This window comes from Pongo abelii, chromosome 1 (assembly GCF_028885655.2).
Source record: "Pongo abelii isolate AG06213 chromosome 1, NHGRI_mPonAbe1-v2.0_pri, whole genome shotgun sequence".
Classification (NCBI taxonomy): Eukaryota; Metazoa; Chordata; class Mammalia; order Primates; family Hominidae; genus Pongo; species Pongo abelii.
Window position 1 is genome coordinate 220,195,120 of NC_071985.2, and position 21,021 is coordinate 220,216,140.

Sequence of the window (21,021 nt, forward strand, 5' to 3'; positions counted from 1 at the left end):
TCTATAGGAGATAACAGCAGAACAGAGGTTTGAAGGAGTCACAATGTGCCAGAAATTAGTTTCTTCACAACTCAGAGAGGAGAGGGAAGACGTCATACTAAACCTCTACTGAGCCTCGGGTTCCCCAAACTAACAGCCATATTGTATTTTACATGAATGGATTCATTGCCACGATCCTGACCAAAGAGCAGTTACAAGGCATCCTTTTGTGGCACTAGTACAAAACAAACAGAGAATATGGCCCCTACCCTAGGGCAGCTTGCTGAAGTCGCTTCTAAGGTCTGCCAGCTCTAAATCACTGTTCATCATAAAACAATGACGTGGAGCTTGACACGAGTATAGAAAACAGGCTACCAAATTACTACTACCATAGAACCAGCTAAAATAGAATAATTACAAAGTGAATAGGGACACCGAAGAGGAAGAACATAAACAGTGTCCTGATTAGTGCCTCAGGGCGGTATGGCTAGAGCACTAAGAAACAACTAAAGCTAACGAACCAGTCTGGCATGGAACTGAGAGGGAGGGCTGTTCTTTTTCAGTAAAGCTTTATATTGGCGGTGCATCTAAGAGGTGGCATCACATCAGCAATGGCTTGTAATAAAAAATAATCATGGGGTGAACTTCATGTATGCTCAGCATCAGAAGAGCCAACAATCTTTGCCCATTAGCAGTTTAGCCACATGTATGCATAGATTATATCACATACATATACTTAGTCTAAATCATATATACCAAGCTAACAGAAAAAGAATAGCAATTTCAAACATTTTGCTAGCACATAACTTTGCAAAATTTCCCTTTATAACAAAGTTCCCTTTATAACAAAGGGCTTTCAGAATCTAAATATCAAATGAAATACTTCCAGCATTTAAAGAGTTTTCTACACACATACAATTACATTCAATGAAGTTATGAGTGAGCTACAAAATGGAAAATTGAGAACTCACATTGATAAAACCTCAAACACATCTCAGAATAAATTCAAGCTTTTTAGCTTAACATCTATATCTTTATCAACTTTTTACTACAGAAGCGCCCATTAAACACTTATGTAATAAAATTCAATGTTCTATGCTAAATGCAGAGAATTTTGTAGTTCACAGCATGATTTACAGTTACATTATCACCTTTCTTTCACAATGCTTACATTACTTCACAATTATAATCATTATTAAGCTATTAATACAAAGCAGAACACTTCTTCAAATTAAGTTACCTTTTGCTGTAAGTAGCAAAGACTGCCTTCCTGCACCAAACAAAGAAGCGACTCTTGAAATACTGGGTGGAATTTCTTTTTTTTGTTTCTTTTTCTTTTTTTTTTGAGACGTTGTTTCACTCTTGTTGCTCAGGCTGGAGCGCAATGGTGTGATCTCGGCTCACCACAACCTCTGCCTCCTGGGTTCAAGTGATTCTCCTGTCTCAGCTTCCCGAGTAGCTGGGATTGCAGGCAAGTGCCACCACGCCTGGCTATTTTTTTTGTATTTTTAGTAGAGACGCGGTTTCGCCATGTTGGTCAGGCTGGTCTCGAACTCCCGACCTCAGGTGATCCACCCGCCTTGGCCTCCCAAAGCGCTGGGATTACAGGCCTGAGCCACCGCGCCCAGCTGGAATTTCTTTATCCAGTATAGGACCTATGCGCTGGCAGATTTGCAATAGGTGATCAGGAGCCACATGCTTACTGGACAAGACCAATTCCTGGTAGCTCCTGCTGTGCTCATTGCCCTCCCAGTCCAACCTCTTTGGCAACAACTGGCACTGCTCCAGGTCCTGCACCAGTACCTGGGCCGCTTTCCGACACGAGCCTGCAGATAGGTACCTGGCGATGAGGAAGTACAGCTCTGACTCCGCGAGAGGCACTGGGCACTGAGCGGACAAGGGCTCTGCCATGGCCGGGCACTGAGCGGACAAGGGCTCTGCCATGGCCGGGCACTAGGCGGGAGGCGGGAGCCAGTGATCCAGCCAAGCATGTAGGCCCCACCGAGGCCTGACTGGTCTGGCGTTCCCCTCCTCAGGCATGCGCCACCACTGCCATCCATTTCCATTTTTAGATATATTTTTGTTGCAGAGACACGTGATAGTGCCATCAACATAAGATTTTTTTCAGGGAGGTGCGGTGGCTCACGCCTGTAATCCCAACACTGGGAGGCTGAGGCGAGCAGATCACGAGGTCAGGAGTTCCAGACCAGCCTGGTCAACGTGGTGAAACCCTGTCTGTACTAAAAATACAAAAAATTAGCCAGGCATGGTGGCGCACGCCTGTAATCCCAGCTACTCAGGAGGCTGAGGCAGAAGAATAGCTTGAACACGGGAGGTGGAGGTTGCAGTGAGCCAAGATCGAGCCACTACACTCCAGCCTGGGCGACAGAGTTAGACTTCGTCTCCAAAAAAAAAAAAAAAAAAAAAGATTTTTTTCATCATATATGATTTTTAAAATGAATATGGAAGGGCATTAATTACAGATTTTCAGATTCTGTTGGATACATTTAAAAGAGTAATGTAATCATTTATTTTAAAAGGTCAACATCTACACTATGCTGGGTGTAAAGTTGTATCTTGTGCAACTATTTGAACTTGTGCTGAGGAATTTTTTGTTTGTTTGTTTGTTTTTTTGAGAGAGAGTCTTGCTCTCTCGCCTAGGCTGGAGTGCAATGGTGCCATCTCGGCTCACTACAACCTCTGCCTCCTGGGTTCAAGCTATTCTCCTGCCTCAACCTCCCAAGTAGCTGGGTCTACAGGTGCCTGCCACCACACCCGGATAATTTTTTTGTAGTTTTAGTAGAGACAGTGTTTCACCATATTGGCTGGGCTGGTCTCGAACTCCTGACCTTGTGATTCGCCTGCCTTGGCCTCCCACAGAGCTGGGATTACAGGCATGAGCCACCGTGCCTGGCCGTGCTAAGGAATTTTAAATCTAAGTTTTAAAGTGTGCAGAGAAGGTACCTAATTTTTCAAGATTATTTTTAAATATATGTAAGCAAAACAAAAATGTGAAGCCCACTGGGGTAGAGAATGACTGTGACATAGTTTCATATATATTAATTTTCCTACAATACTTACGAATTAGTTACCACAGCCAAATCCTGCCATAATCCTATAAATGAAGTACAAAAAATCCAATTGTTTAAGATACTAGGTAGCACTATTTGAAGTTGACAGAATGGAAACAGGAACAGGGGAATAATGGTAGCCAACTTCCAATCGGATTTTACTGGGTTAATATTCCTTTTTCCATAGAGAAAACTGAGGCATGTATGGAGATGTTGCTACCTTCCCAAGGCCATGGAGGAGCCAGGATTTGGTTCCAAAGTCTGTGCTCTTAATTCCTGCACTATGCAGACCTAGAGGGTGTAAAATAGTACAGTTCATTTGGGTGCTAAATGCAAATTAGTACAACTACTAGTGAGATTGGTTATTGTTCCATATGTTTATCCACCATATGCATTTTCTCTTTGAAAGGTCTCATATCTTTTGTCCATTTTGTTCCTAGACTGTCTTTTTATTATTGATTTGTCAAAATTAATACATGTCTATATCCTTTATATACTGCCACTTATTCGTGGTTATGTGTATGCAAATATACCCCCAATTTATGACTTGTTTTTCAGTTTCTTTATGGTATCTTTTGATGAACGGAAATTGTTAATTTTAATGTAGCTCAATGTGCCAAGTTTTTCTTTTAAGTCGTGTAAAAAACTCTTACCTTATCTCTAGGTCACAAAAATATTCTTTCATATTTTATTCTGAAGTTTTAAAATTTTATGTCCTACTTTAAGTTGTTAATCCACTCGAAATTGATTTTGTATGTGGTGTGAGGTAAGGGTTCAATCACCCCCATCCCCACCCCAGGTGGCTAACCATTTATCTCAAGATTAGTTTCATAGTACATCTTTTACTCATGGAACTGATAGCTCCCCTTCATGTATAAGGTTTGCAAATAATTGGGGGTCTAGTCTGTTGCATTGATTATAATTATTCTTTTTTGAGACGGCGTCTCACTCTGTTGCGCAGGCTGGAGTGCAGTGGCGCTATTTTGGCTCACTGCATGCTCCGCCTCCCGGGTTCATGCCTTTCTCCTGCCTCAGCCTCCTGAGTAGCTGGGACTACATGTGGGCCTGCCACCAGGCCCGGATAATTTTTTTTTTTTGTATTTTTAGTAGAGACGGGGTTTCACTGTGTTAGCCAGGATGGTCTCCATCTCCTGACGTAGTGATCTGCCTGCCTCGGCCTCCCAAAGTGCTGGGATTACAGGCATGAGCCACCGCTCCCAGCTGCATTGATTATTATGTCTGTAACTGCATCAATATCATACTGTTTTACTTACCATAACTTCATCATAAGTCTTGATGTGGGATTAGGCAAAAATAATATTTCCATTTGTTGCCTGTGTATAAAAGTACAATTGATGTTTGTATATTGATTTTTTTTTTCCCCAAGACACAGCCTTGCTCTGTCACCCAGGCTGGAGTGCAATGGCATGATCTCAGCTTACTGCAACCTCTGTCTCTTGAGTTTAAGCAATTCTCCTGCCTCAGTCTCCCGAGTAGCTGAGATTACAGGCACATGCCACTACACCCAGCTATTTTGTTTTGTATTTTTAGTAGAGACAGGGTTTCACTATGTTGGCCAGGCTGGTCTTGAACTCCTGACCTCGTGATCTGCCTGCGTTAGTTCTTATTTGCAGCTGCTTTGCTAAACTCCTTTTTTTTTTTTTTTTTTTTTTTTTGGAGGCAGGGTCTTGCTTTGTCACCCAGGCTGGAGTACAGTGGCACAGTCTCAGCTCCCTGCAAACTCAACTTCCCAGGCTAGGACTATAAGAGTGTGCTACCATGCTCAGAAACTTTTTTTTTTTCCCTAGAGAGGAAGGTCTCACTATGTTGCCCAAGGTGGTCTGGAACACCTGGCTTCAAGTGATACTCCCACCTCTGCTTCCCAAAGTGTTGGGATTACAGATGTGACCTGCTGCACCCGGCCAATTTTCCTTTTTAGCATTATTCTTGCTTGGCGTTAATATCAAAGTTTTATTCACCTTATAGAATAAATTGGGGAATGTTTCCTCTAATAATCTGTTCTTTGAAAGTTTGTAAAAATTCCCTTGTGAATATCCCTGGGATTGGTATATGCACTTTCAGTCAAATTTTAACTATTAATTCAACCTTCAATTTCCTCAATGTTTATATGATGGTTCAAATTTTCTATTTCCTCTTTAGTCAGTTTTGGTAAATGACATTTTCTATTATCTTGCCTATTTCATCTATATTTTCCAATGTATTACCATAATGTTTATAGTATATGCTTATCTTTTTGTCTCAGCTAATGCCGGATCTTTTTTATTTGGGCAATGTCTTTTTTTTTCTCTCTTGATTCCTTTTGCCAGAGGTTTTTAAATTGTTATCATCAGAAGAACCAACACTTGATTCTCTCAAAGAACCAACATTTGGCTTTGTTGATACTAATTGCCAGGCACTATTCTGAGTGTTTACATATATTAACTAATTTAATGTGGTGTGTATAATGCTTTCTCATTGGAATTTACTTATCTTTCATATTTTCCATCTGCTTGTCTCTGTTTTGCCTTCTGGATAATTTCTTCAGATCTATCTCTTAGTTTACTCATCTCTCTCTTATTTGATGCTTAACAAATATATTGAGTTTCAATGATTATAGTTTTTGATTCTAAAATTTCTATGTGGTTTCTTTCCAATCTGCCCGGTCAATTTTTATAGTCTCTTGGTTTTTGTTCAGTTTTTAGTTACATATTTTTTTCTGTAAACACTTCATACTTTATATTTTGTATCTGACAGTTTCAGCATCAGAAATTCATATGATTCTAAATCTGTATTTAGTTAATTCTGTTGATCTCACTCAGCGAAGCTTGTTTCCTGGCAAGTTTGGTAATGTTTTTTATTGTGAAATTTTTATTGTGTGTGTGTTTTTTTAATTGGTTGAACATAATCTGTAGGGATCCTGGGAGCACATATTGGTGATGCTTTATTCCGGAGAGAATTTGTGTTTGCTTTTCTCAGGAGCCAGAGGCTATTACCACACTGGATACATTTAAGCTCCCTTGAAAGAATCAGGGCTTAAGGCAAGAGTCTCAGATTTAGCTTCTCTATCTCACAGAGAGCTCAAGGCTTAGTGTACGGATTCCAGGGCTGGTACTCACACTGTCTCCTCTGGTTACATTTGCTGACTGTTCCCAATATACTGTCAATTTAGTATTCTCCTCCCATCCCCCCACCAACCTTAGAGAACCTTTATTTTCATAGAAGCCTAGCAGTGCGTAAAACTATGTTTATTGTAATTTTCCTAAGACCTAGTTATATTACAGAGGAGGCGCCTTCAGAGGAACTGATATGCCATATTTCTTGAAGAGGAATTCAGTTCATTTTTAATCTTTGAATCATATCAAGGAGAAAGTCTGAATCATGTGTTCTTGTGTGAATTATGTGTTGTTGTGTCTTAAACACCTCTTCAACACCTGTTAAGGGTCAGAGACTGCACCAGCAACAGTATCTAGCTAGAATTTAATACAATTGTTTTGTTTGCATTATCTTTATCCTATGGTTACACTGTATTATGGCAAGTGATACTGGTTTTCCATTTACTATAGAGATATGAACTTTCTTTAAAGAGGAATTTATATATATATGTATAAACTAATTTAATGCCTGGCCTATTTATATATGTATACACGTAGACGTATACACGTACACGTATACACGTAGACGTATACACGTACACGTATACACGTAGACGTATACACGTACACGTATACACGTAGACGTATACACGTACACGTATACACGTAGATGTATACACGTACACGTATACACGTAGACGTATATGTATACGTACATATATGTATATGTTTATATATGTATATATGTATATACATATATAAATAGGCCAGGCATGTTGGCTCACACCTGTAATCCCAGCACTTCAGGAGGCCAAGGTAGGTAGATAGTTTGAGCCCAGGAGTTTGAGCCCAGCTTGGGCAACATAGCAAAACCTCATCTCTACAAAAAAATACAAAAATTAACTGGATGTGGTGGTGTGTGCCTGTGGTCCCAGCTACTCTGAAGGCTAAGGTGGGAGGATTGCTTGAGCTCAGGAGTCAGAGACTGCAGTGAACTGAGATCGTGCTGCTGCACTCCAGCCTGGGTGCCAGAGTGAGACTCTGCCTCAAAAAAAAAAAAAAAAATTCAATTTAAATAAATTGTTAAATAAACAGTAGTACAGGTTGTCATCAACTATTGCAAAAGTCGTATGAGAATGAGGGCTGGGAAACACTGGTCTGCATCTTCCCAATTCCTCAGGCTCCATGTCCTTGGTCAAAGCTTCCCTTTGCAGTCCAGCCCCAGTGCCCCCTCCCTCCTCTGAGTGATGAAAGAAAGCATTGTGGCCAGTGCCTCTCAGCCTCTCTCCTGCTAATCATCCCTTTGTCATGTGCGCTGCACCCCGATTCACCCCAAGACTGAAGCAAGCTCCTTGAGGGAGGACAAATAAAAACCCAAATCCAATCCCTACAGGGGAAGTTCTCCCTTACTCATGTCTCCCCCGAGACCTTGCCTCCCCATGTCTCTTCATGAAACCTCGTCTCCCCATGTGCTGTGCTTTAAATGTGTCCCCCCAAATTCTTCTGTGGGAAACTTAATCCCCAATACAACGATGTTGGAAGACAGCACTTGGTGGAAGGTGTTTAGGTCATGAGGGCTCTGTTCTTGTGAATAAATGAATGCAGTTTTAAAGGCTTGACAAGGGGAGTTTGCTCTCTCACTCTCTCTTGCCCTTCCACCCTCACCCTGTGAGGACACTGCATTCCGCCCTCTGGACAGCTGTCGCCAGATACCTGCACCGTGATCTTGGATTTCCCAGATTCCAGAACTGTGAGAAAATAACCGTCTGTTTTTTATAAGTTAACCAGTCTTAAGTGTTCTGTTTTAGCAGCACAAGATGAACTAAGACACCATTTCGCCCCTTGTGCCCTTGTACCCTTATGTGTCCTTATGACACCTCGTCTTCTAACATGACCTTATGTCCTCATGTCTCCCCATATGACCTTGTCTTCTCAAGTCTCCCTATGAGACCTCGGCTCCCCATGTATCTTTATGTGACCTCGTCTCCCCATGTATCCCCACAAGACCTTGTCTCCCCATGTGACCTTGTATTTTCATGAAATCTTTTTTTTTTTTTTTTTTTCTTGAGACGGAGTCTTGCTCTTGTCGCCCACACTGGAGTGCAATGGCACGATCTCGGCTCACTGCAACCTCTGCCTCCCGGGTTCAAATGATTCTCCTGCCTCAGCCTCCCGAGTAGCTGGGATTGCAGACGTGTGCCACCACGCTCGGCTAATTATTGTATGTTTAGTAGAGATGGGGTTTCACCATGTTGGCCAGGCTGGTCTTGAACTCCCGACCTTATGATCTGCCTGCCTCGGCCTCCCAAAGTGCTGAGATTACAGGTGTGAGCTACCGTGCCCAGCCTGTATTTTCATGAAATCTTATCTCCTCATGTCTCCACATGAGACCTTGTGTCCCCGTGAAACTTTGCCTTATGCCTTACTCATGGTTGGTGCACATGTGGCAGTTGGTCCGCTCTGGTGTGGGAACTGTGACATGAGTTGACATAATTAGATGAGTGGGTGGGGTTGTGGGGAGCATCTAAGCAGCAGGCCGGGCACCACTGCATACCAGCAAATAAGTTGCTGCTTCCAGACAAGCCAACAAGTTGAGTGGAGGCAGTAATGCCCTGAGCAGCCTGGCTCTTGGCCTTTCATTTGTTTGTCTCATAAACAAACTCTGAAATTGTGTTTCTTGGGAAGTGGAGTATAAACCCATCCCCACTTCCTGGTGCTCAGAGCCAACAAGCCATCAGCACTGACCATCATGCTGAACTTCTGGTGGGGATTTAGGGGAGTAAGGCTCTCACCTACTCCTGCTTGCTAAGGTCTCATCAGCAGCCCTTCTTTTATTTATTTTTTATTTTTTATTTTTTTTGAGATGGAGTTTCGCTCTTGTTGCCCAGGCTGGAGTGCAATGGCACGATCTCAGCTCACTGCAACCTCCACCTCCCAGGTTCAAGCGATTCTCCTACCTCAGCCTCCCGAGTAGCTGGGATTACAGGCGTGCACCACCACGCCCAGCTAATTTTGTATTTTTAGTAGAGATGGGGTTTTTCCATGTTGAGGCTGGTCTCGAACTCCTGACCTCAGGTGATCTGCCCACCTTGGCCTCCCAAAGTGCTGGGATTACAGGCGTGAGCCACTGCGCCTGGCCAGCAGCCCTTCTTTTAATCATGAAGGCAGCATCTACAGAAGTATATGGGAATGAGAAGAAGGTCTATTCTGAAAATGAAGTGGTTTCCTTGCTCATGCTTTTGCCTTTTGGAAACTAATGATTTATTTGCAAGATGTTCCTCTTTTCCATTTTAAGTTTATTCTTGGGACCTGGAAAAAGAACTGTGGGGATTAGCTTCTGTCTAGAACTTGCTATGGTCCAACAATTTTACTTGCTTAGATTTTCTTTCCTAAGTGAATGGTTATTTTTTAATGAATCTATTTCAACAAATATTTACTGAATGGCCTCTCTGGCATGGTGTTTAAGAGCTTGGCAGTGGAGTCAGACTGGCTGGTACCAAATCCCACCTCTGCCACCTGCTAACTTGTGGCCATCGGCACATTAACTTCTCTAATGTTGACTTATCCGTTCAATGGGGATAGTATTGGTACCTGCCACATCACAGAGGGTGATAGTGATCAAATGAGATCATTCCTGTGGAGGAATTAGTACACTGCTTAGCACATGCTAGGCACCCAATGATGGAAGAGGGGGAGGAGGAAGATGGCACATGTCATACACCATGATAGGTTCTGGGGACACCCACATCAAGGAGAAACAGTCCTTGCCCACAGGGGTCCATAAAACATCCATCAGATGTAGCAGTCCGTGGTGGAACAGAGAGTGGATTGGGCCAAGGATGGTGGAGGGAGAAATCCATTCACTCACCATATGCTCATGTTGGGCATGGCTTCAAGAGAAGCATTGCCAGCCTCCTGGGAGAGAAGTGGCATGACCTGAGTCTGGCCCTTGGGAGATGTTGCTGAGCCTGTCCAGCTCAGCGCATTCTCTTTGCAGAATGTCTGGTCCTCAGTGGAGGTTCTCTACTGCTCCACGCCTTAAGCCTAACCTGGCTGCTGTGCTTCTGCAGTAGAGGCTTTCGTTTTCCAGCCCCACCTGTGGCCAGGTGGCTAAGTGTCTCTACTTCAGAGATGAAGTACTAAGAAGCCCTGTGCCCACACTTCTTATGCCACTTCCTTTAATGCAGCTATTTCAGTTTTTTTTTTTTAGATGGAGTCTCGCTCTGTCACCCAGCCTGCAGTGCAGTGGTGCGATCTCGGTTCACTGCAAGCTCCGCCTCCCGGGTTCATGCCATTCTCCTGCCTCAGCCTCCCAAGTAGCTGGGACTACAGGCGCCCACCACCACACCCAGATAATTTTTTGTATTTTTAGTAGAGACGTGGTTTCACCATGTTAGCCAGGATGGTCTCGATCTCCTGACCTTGTGATCCGCCCGTCTCGGCCTCCCAAAGTGCTGGGATTACAAGCTATTTCAGTTTTAAAGCCATCATTGTGTTCTCTATCTTTCCAACTTTTCTGTCCATGTGGTAGGCAACCTCCAAGACGGTGCCCAATAATTCCAGGCTCCTGGTACTCATGCCCTTGTATAGTGCCACACTGTATGAGGCGTGGTCTGTGTGATCATTAGCATATGGCAAAAATAATAGTATGTCACTGCTGGGCTCTCTCTCTCTATCTCCACCCCCTCCTTCTCTCATCACCTGCTTTGGGGAAGCCTGAACCCATATCATGAGCATCCCTAGAGAGAAACCCACGTGGCAAGGAAGGAGGCCTTCTGCCAACAGGAAAGTGAGTGAGCTTAAAATCAAGTCTTCCAGCCTCAACTGAGCTTTGAGCTGACTGTAGCCCTGGCTGACCTCTTCGCTGCAACCTCCTAAGAGTCCTTTCCCTCTAATCACCCAACACGTCCACTCTCAGATTCCTCACTCTCAGAAACTGAGACAATACATATTTACTGCGGTTTGAAGCTGCTAAATTTTGGGATCCTTTGTTACATATAACTAATACAGTGCATGTCTCAATTGTTACTGTACTCTGAAGGGGATTAAAGGGTGTTACTGCTGGGCACAGTGGCTTATGCCTGTAATCCCAGCACTTTGGGAGGCTGAGGCAGGCGGATCACGAGGTCAGGAGATCGAGACTATCCTGGCTAACACGGTGAAACCCTGTCTCTACTAAAAATACAAAAAATTTGCCGGGCGTGGTGGTGGGCACCTGTAGTCGCAGCTACACAGGGGGCTTAAGCAGGAGAATCACCTGAACCTGGGAGGCGGATGGTGAAGTGAGCCGAGATGGCACCACTGCACTCCAGGCTGGGCGACAGAGCAAGACTCCATCTCAAAAAAAAAAAAGTGTGTTATTGATTGGCTCTCTACAATTTCAACAGATGATGAGATCAGAGGTGTAACACCTGGTCGACTACGCCCTAGTCTGGATGAAAACAGTGCAGGGTATTTGATTACCCGTCTGGCAGTTGGAATCCTGGCTTTGCAGTCGCTTCCTTCTGCCTGATCATAGGCAAGCCATGTCAGCACTCTAAGCCTCAGCTTCTCCATTTAGTGAAAGGAGGTGATAATACCGACCTCATGAAACTGTTGTAAGGATCAAATGAAATAATGCATGTAAAAAATGTAAGGTGTGTGAGCTATTAACACGAATTTCTGCCATCTCCTATCATGAACTCACAGAAGGTGCTGGGGGACACACCCCTTCATCGCCCCACCCCACCCCACCTATCATTCATCCCTCTGGAGGGTGGGCAATAGAGGAGGAACTCGGTTTTGCAAGCTAAGTGGGATATGCTTCTAAAATAGCAAAGGCCAGGCGTCATGGCTCACGCCTGTAATCCCACCACTTTGTAAGGCCAAGGTGGGCGGATCCCCTGAGGTCAGGAGTTCAAGACCAGCCTGACCAACATGGTGAAACCCTGTCTCTACTAAAAATACAAAAATTAGTCGGGTGTGGTGGCTCACACCTATAATCCCTGCTACTTGGGAGGCTGAGGCAGGAGAATCACTTGAACCCAGGAGGCAAAGGTTGCAGTGAGCTGAGATCATGCCATTGCACTCCAGCCTGGGTGACAAGAGTGAAACTCCTTCTCAACAACAACAACAACAACAAAATAAAATAGTGAATACATATTTGCCTTTTGAAAATCACCCAAATCTCACTTTCATTTGTGCAAACCACCAAATGATCCCACACATTGGACATGAGTGTGCACAGACAACAAGCTCTCCTCCCTGATTTGGTTGGAGGACATCTGGGACAACTGGTCCCCTTCAGAGTGGATCCTTTTTTTTTTTGTAATTTCCAGGGAGAATAGAGTCTGATTATTTTATCAAGAGCTATTCCCAAGTGATGCATCTCTAACAGACATTCAGGCGCTGGAAAGCAAGCATAATGCCCCAGTATTAAGTTTACTTGGCTAATTTTAAATCTCTGGGCATCCATCATGTACTTAGCTCCAAATTATACGTTTGGTCTGGGTTTTTCTTAGGCCTCATCTGCACAGCAGGTAAATAAAACAGCCCTGTGGAGGAACCATAAAAAGACTTGTAAAAGCTCAGTGTTTCTGGCCTCAGCCAGGGCTGCAAGTCGCCTGTCCAGTGGAGCTGTCATCCAGCTACTGTGCAGTTGGCAATTCTAGGACCGTAAGACCACCCAGGATAAATAACAGCTCAGGTTACTGGAGGCCACCAGCCCAAGAGGTCCTCAGCCTGGACCTCTCCTGGCTAAATCATTTGCCATCAACGCCAGCCTGTTCTTCCTGCAGTCTCTGGAAATGATCACTCTGGGACATTTGCAGTGACTATCCTGGCCACGAGACGGCAGCAGGGTAACATTCCACCGTGGGTGCCAGGCCAGGAAGAAATGGTTTGGCATTTTCCTTTCTGTCCCCCAGCATGATGCCTGGAGACAGGACAAATATAGTGTAAACAATAGTCAAAGGCTGCAATTTGAGTGCCACAGCCTCGGAGGCCAGCTTCTTCTCCTTCTTTTTTGATTTTTTTTTTTTTTTAAATCTAATGAGAGGGAAATGCGCCAGCTGTTTGGAAATAGAATTCTTCTTTTTCAGGTCAGGGTCTAGGCTAAGATTTGCCTGGTTGGAACAGAGCCCCGTTTCTTCTAATATGAAGTAATAAATGCATTCACTCACTCGGCAGCAAGTTTTCGAGCACATACCAGGCTGCTCAGTATCAAGACGAGCCGGGCACTCTGTGGGGACACCAGGAATGCTAAGGACTTCCCAGGGGGAGCTGGGGAGGTGGGTGCCAGTGGGGGCGTAGGTAGGAGCGAGGCCAGGTGTCACTGAAGTAGGGCTGAAGGATGGACCTGACCGTGCAAGTGAACGTCCTAAGGGTGCAAGGGGAGTGGAAACTTCAGACAGAGGCGGGATCATGAGTGAAGACACTGAGCTGGCTGTCAAGAGCTGGCCCTGGGCAGTTTAGGTCATTGCTGGGCCTGAGCCACCATCCGCCCGGCCTTCTAGTCTGACTCCCTGCTTCTCCTCAGACCCCCACTCCATACCAGCCTCACCCAGCAGCTAGCTGGATCTTTAAAAAATATTAATCCTGGGCCTGGCACTGTGGCTCACGCCTGTAATCCCAGCATTTTGGGAGGCTGAGGCAGGTGGATCATGAGGTCTAGAGATCAAGACCATCCTGGCCAACATGGTGAAACCCTGTCTCTACTAAAAATACAAAAATTAGCTGGGTGTGGTGGTGTATGCTACTCTCAGCTACTTGGGAGGCTGAGGCAGGAGAATTGCTTGAACCTGGGAGGTAGAGGTTGCAGTGAGCCAAGATCGCGCCACTGCACTCCAGCCTGGCGACAGAGCGAGACTGTGTCTCAGAAAAAAAAAAAAGGCTGGGCATGGTGGCTCACGCCTGTAATCCCAGCATTTTGGGAGGCTGAGGCGGGTGGATTACCTGAGGTCAGGAGTTCGAGACCAGCCTGGCCAACATGGTGAAACCCCACCTCTACTAAAAATTCAAAAAATTAGCTGGGCATTGTAGCAGGCACCTGTAATCCCAGCTACTTGGGAGGCTGAGGCAGGAGAATCGCTTGAACCTGGGAGACAGAAGTTGCAGTGAGCCTGGGCAACAAGAGTGAAACTCTGTCTCCAAAAAAAAAAGAAAAAAATTTAATCCTGGCCAAGCACAGCGGCTCACACCTGTAATCCTAGCACTTTGGGAGGCCAAGGTGGGAGGATTGCTTAAGGCCAAGAGTTCAAGACCAACCTGGCCAACATAGCAAGACCCCCTCTCTTTTGTAAAAAATAAATAAGAAAAAAACATTAATTCTATCAAGCTCATCCTTCACGCAAAGCTCCCCCAGTGGTTTCCCAGCTTACCGGTCTCAGGGGCTACCACAGTCTGCCCCACAGATATCTCCTGCACAGCCCTTTGATAGCCTCTCATGCCTTCTGCCTTCCAGAACACAGTGGCCTCCTTTCAAATTCTGGAACTTTCCAAGCCTCAGGGCTATAGGACTTACTGTTCCTTCTACCGGGGCCTGCTTCTTGGGTATGGACCCTGAACACTCTGCCTTGCCATCCTGAAATTCCTCATAATTTTTGAGTGGGGCCTCACATTTAGTTTTGCGTTGGGCCCTGTGAATGTGTAGCGAGTCCTGCCTCTACCTAGAACGTGCTGTTTTTTGCAGGCCTGGCTCCTTCAGTCAGCCAGGTCTTCTCTGCTCAAATGTCACCTCCTCTGAAGGGCCTTCCCTGGCCATCTGTCTGAAGGAGCCCCACTGATCTCCCTCCATCCCAGAACCACTTTCTTCTCCTCACGACACCATCCCACCTGAAGTGACCCCATCCTTCAGCTCTCTCCCTGTCTGCTGTCTGCCCTGTCCTGTTCATACCTACCTGCCTGCAGTGATGTCCCTGACTCAGAGCTCAGAGCTGGTGGCCCTGTCAGCACCTGGTGCCTGTGAATGGCATGAAGAGGACAGGCCTTGGGAGGAGGGTGGGTGGTGGGTCTGATGGGGCAGGGGAGGCCTGGGGGCTCAGGAAGGAGCGGTCAAGGGGCTGGCGGGCTTTCTGCTTAACCCCTGTGGAACAGTTGCCCTCTCTGAGTGCCGTCAGCAGTCATTTCATTGGTCTCTAGTAGGACCCTGTTCACTTGCACTGCAGGATCATTGTGTTATCTGCTTGTGGGACACTCAGCAGGATTTCTCTCCAGGAGGCCCAGAGTCATCGCTAGAACAATCGCCCACCGTCCACCTAGAGATGAGTTAGCACCAGCATCGGAGGCTTGGGAAGAGGAAGGTCAGGGTGATTTTGTTTTTGTTTTTGTTTCTGTTTTTTGAGACAGGGTTTCTTTCACTCTGTCACCCAGGCTGGAATGCAGCAGAGCAATCATGGCTCACTGCAACCTCAACTGCCTGGGCTCAGGTGATCCTCCTGCCTCAACCTTCTGAGTAGCTGGGACTACAGGTGCACACCACCTCGCCAGGCAAATTTTTAATTTTTTTGTAGAGACGGAGGTCTTGCTAGGTTACCCGGGCTGGTCTCGAACTTCTGTCCTCAAGCAATCCCCCCACCTCAGCCTCCCAAAGTGCTGGGATTACAGGCCTGAGCCACCGCGCTCAGCCTGTTTGAGTGTGCTGTTTGGTTGGTGGGTTTTGATTATCTTTGATGATCTGAGCTTCTTTTTCCATGAATGGATGATAGAGTCAGGCTGTTTTCTCTTCTTTTAAAATCTTTGCTCAGCCTTAGAGTGCAGGCCCGGGCAAGGCAGTTCCCCTGGATCACGCCAGCATTGCTCTGCTCTGTGTCCCATCACCTGGCACGACCTTTTGGGCCGGATAACTTCGGGGGAGGGAATTCTCCTCTGACGTCAGTGGTTGATCTGACTGTGTCCTTAAGCCAGAGAAGAAACAAGCTGGCATTTTCTCTCCAACTTGGAGCCTCTCAGACCCAATCCTGGCGACAAAGGAAGGGCTGTCCATCCAGGCAGGGCTGTTTATAGCTTCTGTGCACTCGGCAGCTTGATGCAAGTTAAGTCAGCCTTGAGTTATTGACTAAATGTTTGCCTGTGCATCTCCAGGTTAGAGTCATCCTGCAGCAGAGCCCTTGAAGGACATCCGGAAGCACACAGCTGCTGCCTCCACGCCTGTGTTTTGCTAACGGATGAAGTTTCTTTTGAAATTTCTCCAGTCTGAAAAAGAATGACTGACTTAAGGCTTGTGAGGGCAAATGGTTCAAATGGTACTGTATGCTTTGTATTGTTCAGTTAAGGATGTGCCTTTCTTATTAGGATTGTCGTTGTTGGTTGTTGATTTACCCAGGACTAGAAGATAGGACTGTCTCCCTCTTGGAGAGATGCAGCTTCTTATTTAATTCATTCAAGAAATCCTTAGTGATCCTCCACTCTGGAACAAGCTGAGTGTGAGGCTCACTTTTGGGGGAAATGAAAGAGAATAAAAATTGCTGTTGGTGTAGGCACAGCGGCTTACGCTTATAATCCCCAGGCCCTTGAGAGGCTTGGGTGGGAGGATCACTTTAGGCCAGGAGTTCAGGACCAGCCTGGGTAATATAGCAAGACCTCATCTGTTGTTTCAGTGTCAGACACTGACGTAGGTATAATATGTGTGTGAGCTTACCGTGTCCTCCAGCCACTCTCTAGGGGGCATTATTATGATTCCCATTTGACAGCTGAGGAATCTGAGTGCTAGATTCCTAGATTCCATAGCTTCCTGAGCGTGAAGCTGCGTGAGGAGTCACCCGGTGAATACATGGACAGCTCGGACTGGACCCATGGGTCCAACTCCAGGGTCCAGGCTCACCCACCACCACCCCATCATGCCCTGCAGTTCTTTCCTGAGTTGGGAAGAAAGAAAATGACCCAAACTCATGGGCTGTGCCTGCAACCTCATGATGGGTCAGCCAGCCCTAGTGAAAACTAACCACCTTCCACTACCTCTCTTGTCTGTGATCTTTGGAGGAATTACCCCGTTTGCTCTGTCCAGCAGAAAAACCTGATATTGGGCACTTTTTCGGGTGTATTGCTGGCTGGACTGCCACATAGAACTGTGCAGGTTATATACCGCACACCTCCAGGGGGCACCGCTCCATGGAAACTACTATCTCCTGCAGTCACACAATGGCTAATTGCACTCTTACTGTATGCAGTGGCCCTCAGTTGAGATTCATTGTCTTAATGAGGTCATTCAAAATAAAGGGGCTGAGAGAGTAAAATGAGCTGGAGGAAGGAGGGAAATTATCAAGGATGGGCACCACCTGGCCAGAAAGGGCTCAATGCCAACAATAGGAAAGAAAATGGTTTTATCAAACTTATATTAGCTATTGCTGTAGAACAAAGGAACCTAGAGTTTAGCAGTTTGAAACCACAAACATTTATGATCTCGCAGGTTTTGTGGGTCAAGAATCCGGGAGTGGCTGGGTGCAGTGGCTCAGACCTGCAATCCCAGCATTTTGGGAGGCCAAGGCGGGTGGATCACCTGAGGTCAGGAGTTCGAGACCAGCCTGGCCAACATGGTGAAACCCCTGTCTCTATTTAAAATACAAAAATTAGCCGGGCGTGGTGGTGGGCACCTGTAATCCCAGCTACTCAGGAGGCTGAGGCAGGAGAATCGCTCGAATCCGGGAAGCGGAGGTTGCAGTGAGCCGAGATTGTGCCACTGCACTCCAGCCGGGGCGACAAGAGCAAGACTTCATCTCAAAAAAAAAAAAAAAAAAAAAAAGGAAAAAAGAATCTGGGAGCAGCTTCACTGGATGGTTCTGGTTCAAGATCTCTCCAGAGAATGTGTTCAGGACATCAGAAAGGGCTGCAGTTTTTTGGGGCTGCAGAATCAGCTTCCAAGCTCCTCACTCATGTGGCTTTTGGAGGAGGCCTCAGTTTCTTGCTGACTGTTGACAGGAGACTGCAGCTCTTTGCCAGATGGGCTTCTTCACAGACTTAATGTCTTCACCACATGGCAGTTGACTTTCCCCAGAGAGGCTTGAGAGACAGAGAGAGAGAACCCAAGCTGGAAGTTGCAGTCTTTTTATAACCTAATGTCAGAATTGGCATACCATATGCTGTTGGTCATGGGGAACACCCTAGCACAGTGTGGGAGGGGATTCCACACGGCTGTGAATACCAGGAGCGGGGACCATTGGGGCCATCTTAGAGGCTGACCACCACACAGCTAAGGAGTACTGGCATCCTTAGAAAAGCAAATTTGGGGCCAGGCACAGTGGCTCATGCCAGCACTTTGGGAGGCCGAGGCGGGCAGATCACCTGAGGTCGGGCGTTCGAGACCAGCCTGACCAATATGGAGAAACCCCATCTCTACTAAAAATACAAAATTAGCCGGGCGTGGTGGTGCATGCCTGTAATCCCAGCACTTTGGGAGGCTGAGGCGGGCAGATCACCTGAGGTCGGGAGTTTGAGACCAGCCTGACCAACATGGAGAAACCCCGTCTCTACTAAAAATACAAAAATTAGCTGGGTGTGGTAACGGGCGCCTGTAATCCCAGCTACTCAGGAGGCTAAGGCAGGAGAATCGCTTGAACCCAGGAGGCGGAGGTTGCGGTGAGCCAAGATCATGCCATTGCACTCCAGCCTGGGCCACAAGAGCGAAACTCCGTCTCAAAAAAAAAAAAGAAAGAAAAGAAAAGAAAAGCAAATGTGGGAATCAATTGCTGGATCTGCTTTGAGCTCTTTCACCCTCACATGGGTCCTAGAGATGCGCACTCCTCCTGGTCCTTTCCAGATTGGCTTTGACTGATTGGGTCCTTGTCTTATCACCCATTCAGCCTTGCCCAAGCTGTTATGTCGGCCAACAGATTTCAGAAACAGTTTGAACTTGAGGTCTGAACGGCAAAAGCTGTTTTCCTCACCCTCTTAAAGGATCCTTGAGAAAGCAAACTGTTAGAAACTGGGGCCGCGTCCTATCTCATATTGTAGCTGAGGTTGTTACTGTTGGGGTTATTGTTGATTGGGTTTCTTATTTCAGCGCCTTAAATTAGGCAGCTGTGGTAGAGGTGAAGTATTCAAGCCCACACTTGCTCAAACCTGAGTTTGAATTCCAGTTCTGCCACTGCTGCTTCGTGAACATGGATTCCTTCCTCAATTTTCTAAAACTTTATTATTACATCTCCCAAAAAGGAGATAATATCTAGCTCACAGAATTGGGGAGGCAGCTAAATGAGATACTGTGTGAAAATGCTTACAGGCTCTCCAGTAAATGGTTGTTGACACTGAAATGATTGTACCACATGGAGAAATAACCCCAGCTATTTTATGTCATGTTTTCGGAATGTGATTTTTTTAATATAAGAAATGGTCAGTTTCAGCTAAAAAGTGATAATGTGAAAAACTGGCTATGGCCTTAGCTGTGGTTTTATTACATCCTAGAGCCTAAGAATATTCTGAGGACTCATTTTTGCAGGGAAGTAATGGAAAAGATGATTCTTTTTGGCTATAAAAATTCCAATTTGCAGTTACCTTTCCAGGAACACATCTCATCCATGATGCGAGGGCCCGTATATCCCAGATGAGATGAGAAGTCGCCTGCTTCCCTTTCTGCTCATCCATTCCTTCATAATCGGACAATGGGTATGTTTTAGCAAAAACGATCACCTCCCAAGTTCTTTTCTGAGAGTCTCAGCAAGGTGCTTTCTCATTTAAGATATATTCCTGTTTTCCAGGCAGCAATCCCCCGCCCTCCACCCCAATATGCATTATCATTCTGTGCAGAGGCCTTCCTCCTTAAATTCTACACTTAGGGGTATTGAAAGTCACCGCAATTTCGAGGCAAGTGTCACCCATCAACCGCTCCCGAATAACTAAGCAGGAGGGGGAAATGGAGCGTCACAATGCGAGGGTCATTTTCTGCCCTTACAGGAGCTCGTGATTAAGCTGAGGAAACAGCCCAGATTCACCCTCTTTGTATGTATGTCTTGCATTTGCAGGTGAAGGGTAGATCAGATACCCAGAAGGATTCTATTTTGCAGGGCCTGGAAACAGGATGGGAAACTGGTAATTAGGTGTCACTTCCAATGAGGCATTCCCCCTCACCTCCTCTCATCCTTTCCAGCGATAAAAATCCACCCTCTGCTGAGGTCATTCACTCCCTAAAGAATCAGACGGCTGGCCTCCTGTTAGACGCTGGACAGTTTCCAAATTCAGTGTCTCCAGTCTGATTTCAGTGGCTCTGCCTAAGTGCTTCCCTTTAAACCCAGAGATGATTAACAGCATTTCCCTGATGAGCCAACCATGTCCGGATTAGAGTTGAAGGGCTGTTGGAACCAAGAACTCACACCCATGGAACTGGCCTCTGGAGTGGGGACAGTCTTGTGGGACTGAGCCCTAGGGTCCTCAGAATTGTACCTTCCGGCCGGGCGCGGTGGCTCATGCCTGTAATCCCAGCACTTTTGGGAGGCCAAGATGGGCAGATCACCTGAGGTCAGGAGTTCGAGACCATCCTGGCCAACATGGCGAAAACCCCATCTCTACTAAAATACAAAAATTAGCCAGGTGTGGTGGCACACGCCTGAGGCAGGAGAATCACTTGAACCCAAGAGGTGGAGGTTGCAGTGAGCCGAGGTAGTGCCACTGCACTCCAGCCTGGACGACAGAGCGAGACTCCGTCTCAAAACAACAACAAGAACAACAAAAGAGAATTGTACCTTCCATTACCTTCCTTTCCTACCAAGTACTTGGTCCAGGGCTGATTAAGGGTTCTGTGTGCACACAGGAGGTGCTCAATAAATGCTTACAGACTAACGTAGTTCTTCACACATATAATTTGCTCATTTTGCTTAACCTATTCCTTTTCTTGAGTGATTTTAGGCTTGCCATGCCCCACTTATTTCCCTTCTGCCACTCAATCCCCTCCAAGGCCTGCTCTACCTTGTTCA

At 46.0% G+C, this 21,021-nt stretch overlaps 1 protein-coding gene across 1 annotated transcript; it reads right to left on the reverse strand.

The window, feature by feature from the left end:
- Positions 1–1,084: 1,084 nt before the first annotated feature.
- Positions 1,085–1,890, reverse strand: LOC100437702 (bromodomain and WD repeat-containing protein 1-like). The gene is made up of 2 exons (XM_024239750.2): positions 1,599–1,890; positions 1,085–1,294 (listed from the first exon to the last, which is right to left on the reverse strand). Exons 1-2 carry the CDS (start codon positions 1,888–1,890, stop codon positions 1,206–1,208), a joined length of 381 nt encoding a protein of 126 aa, XP_024095518.2. The 3' UTR covers positions 1,085–1,205.
- Positions 1,891–21,021: the final 19,131 nt, after the last annotated feature.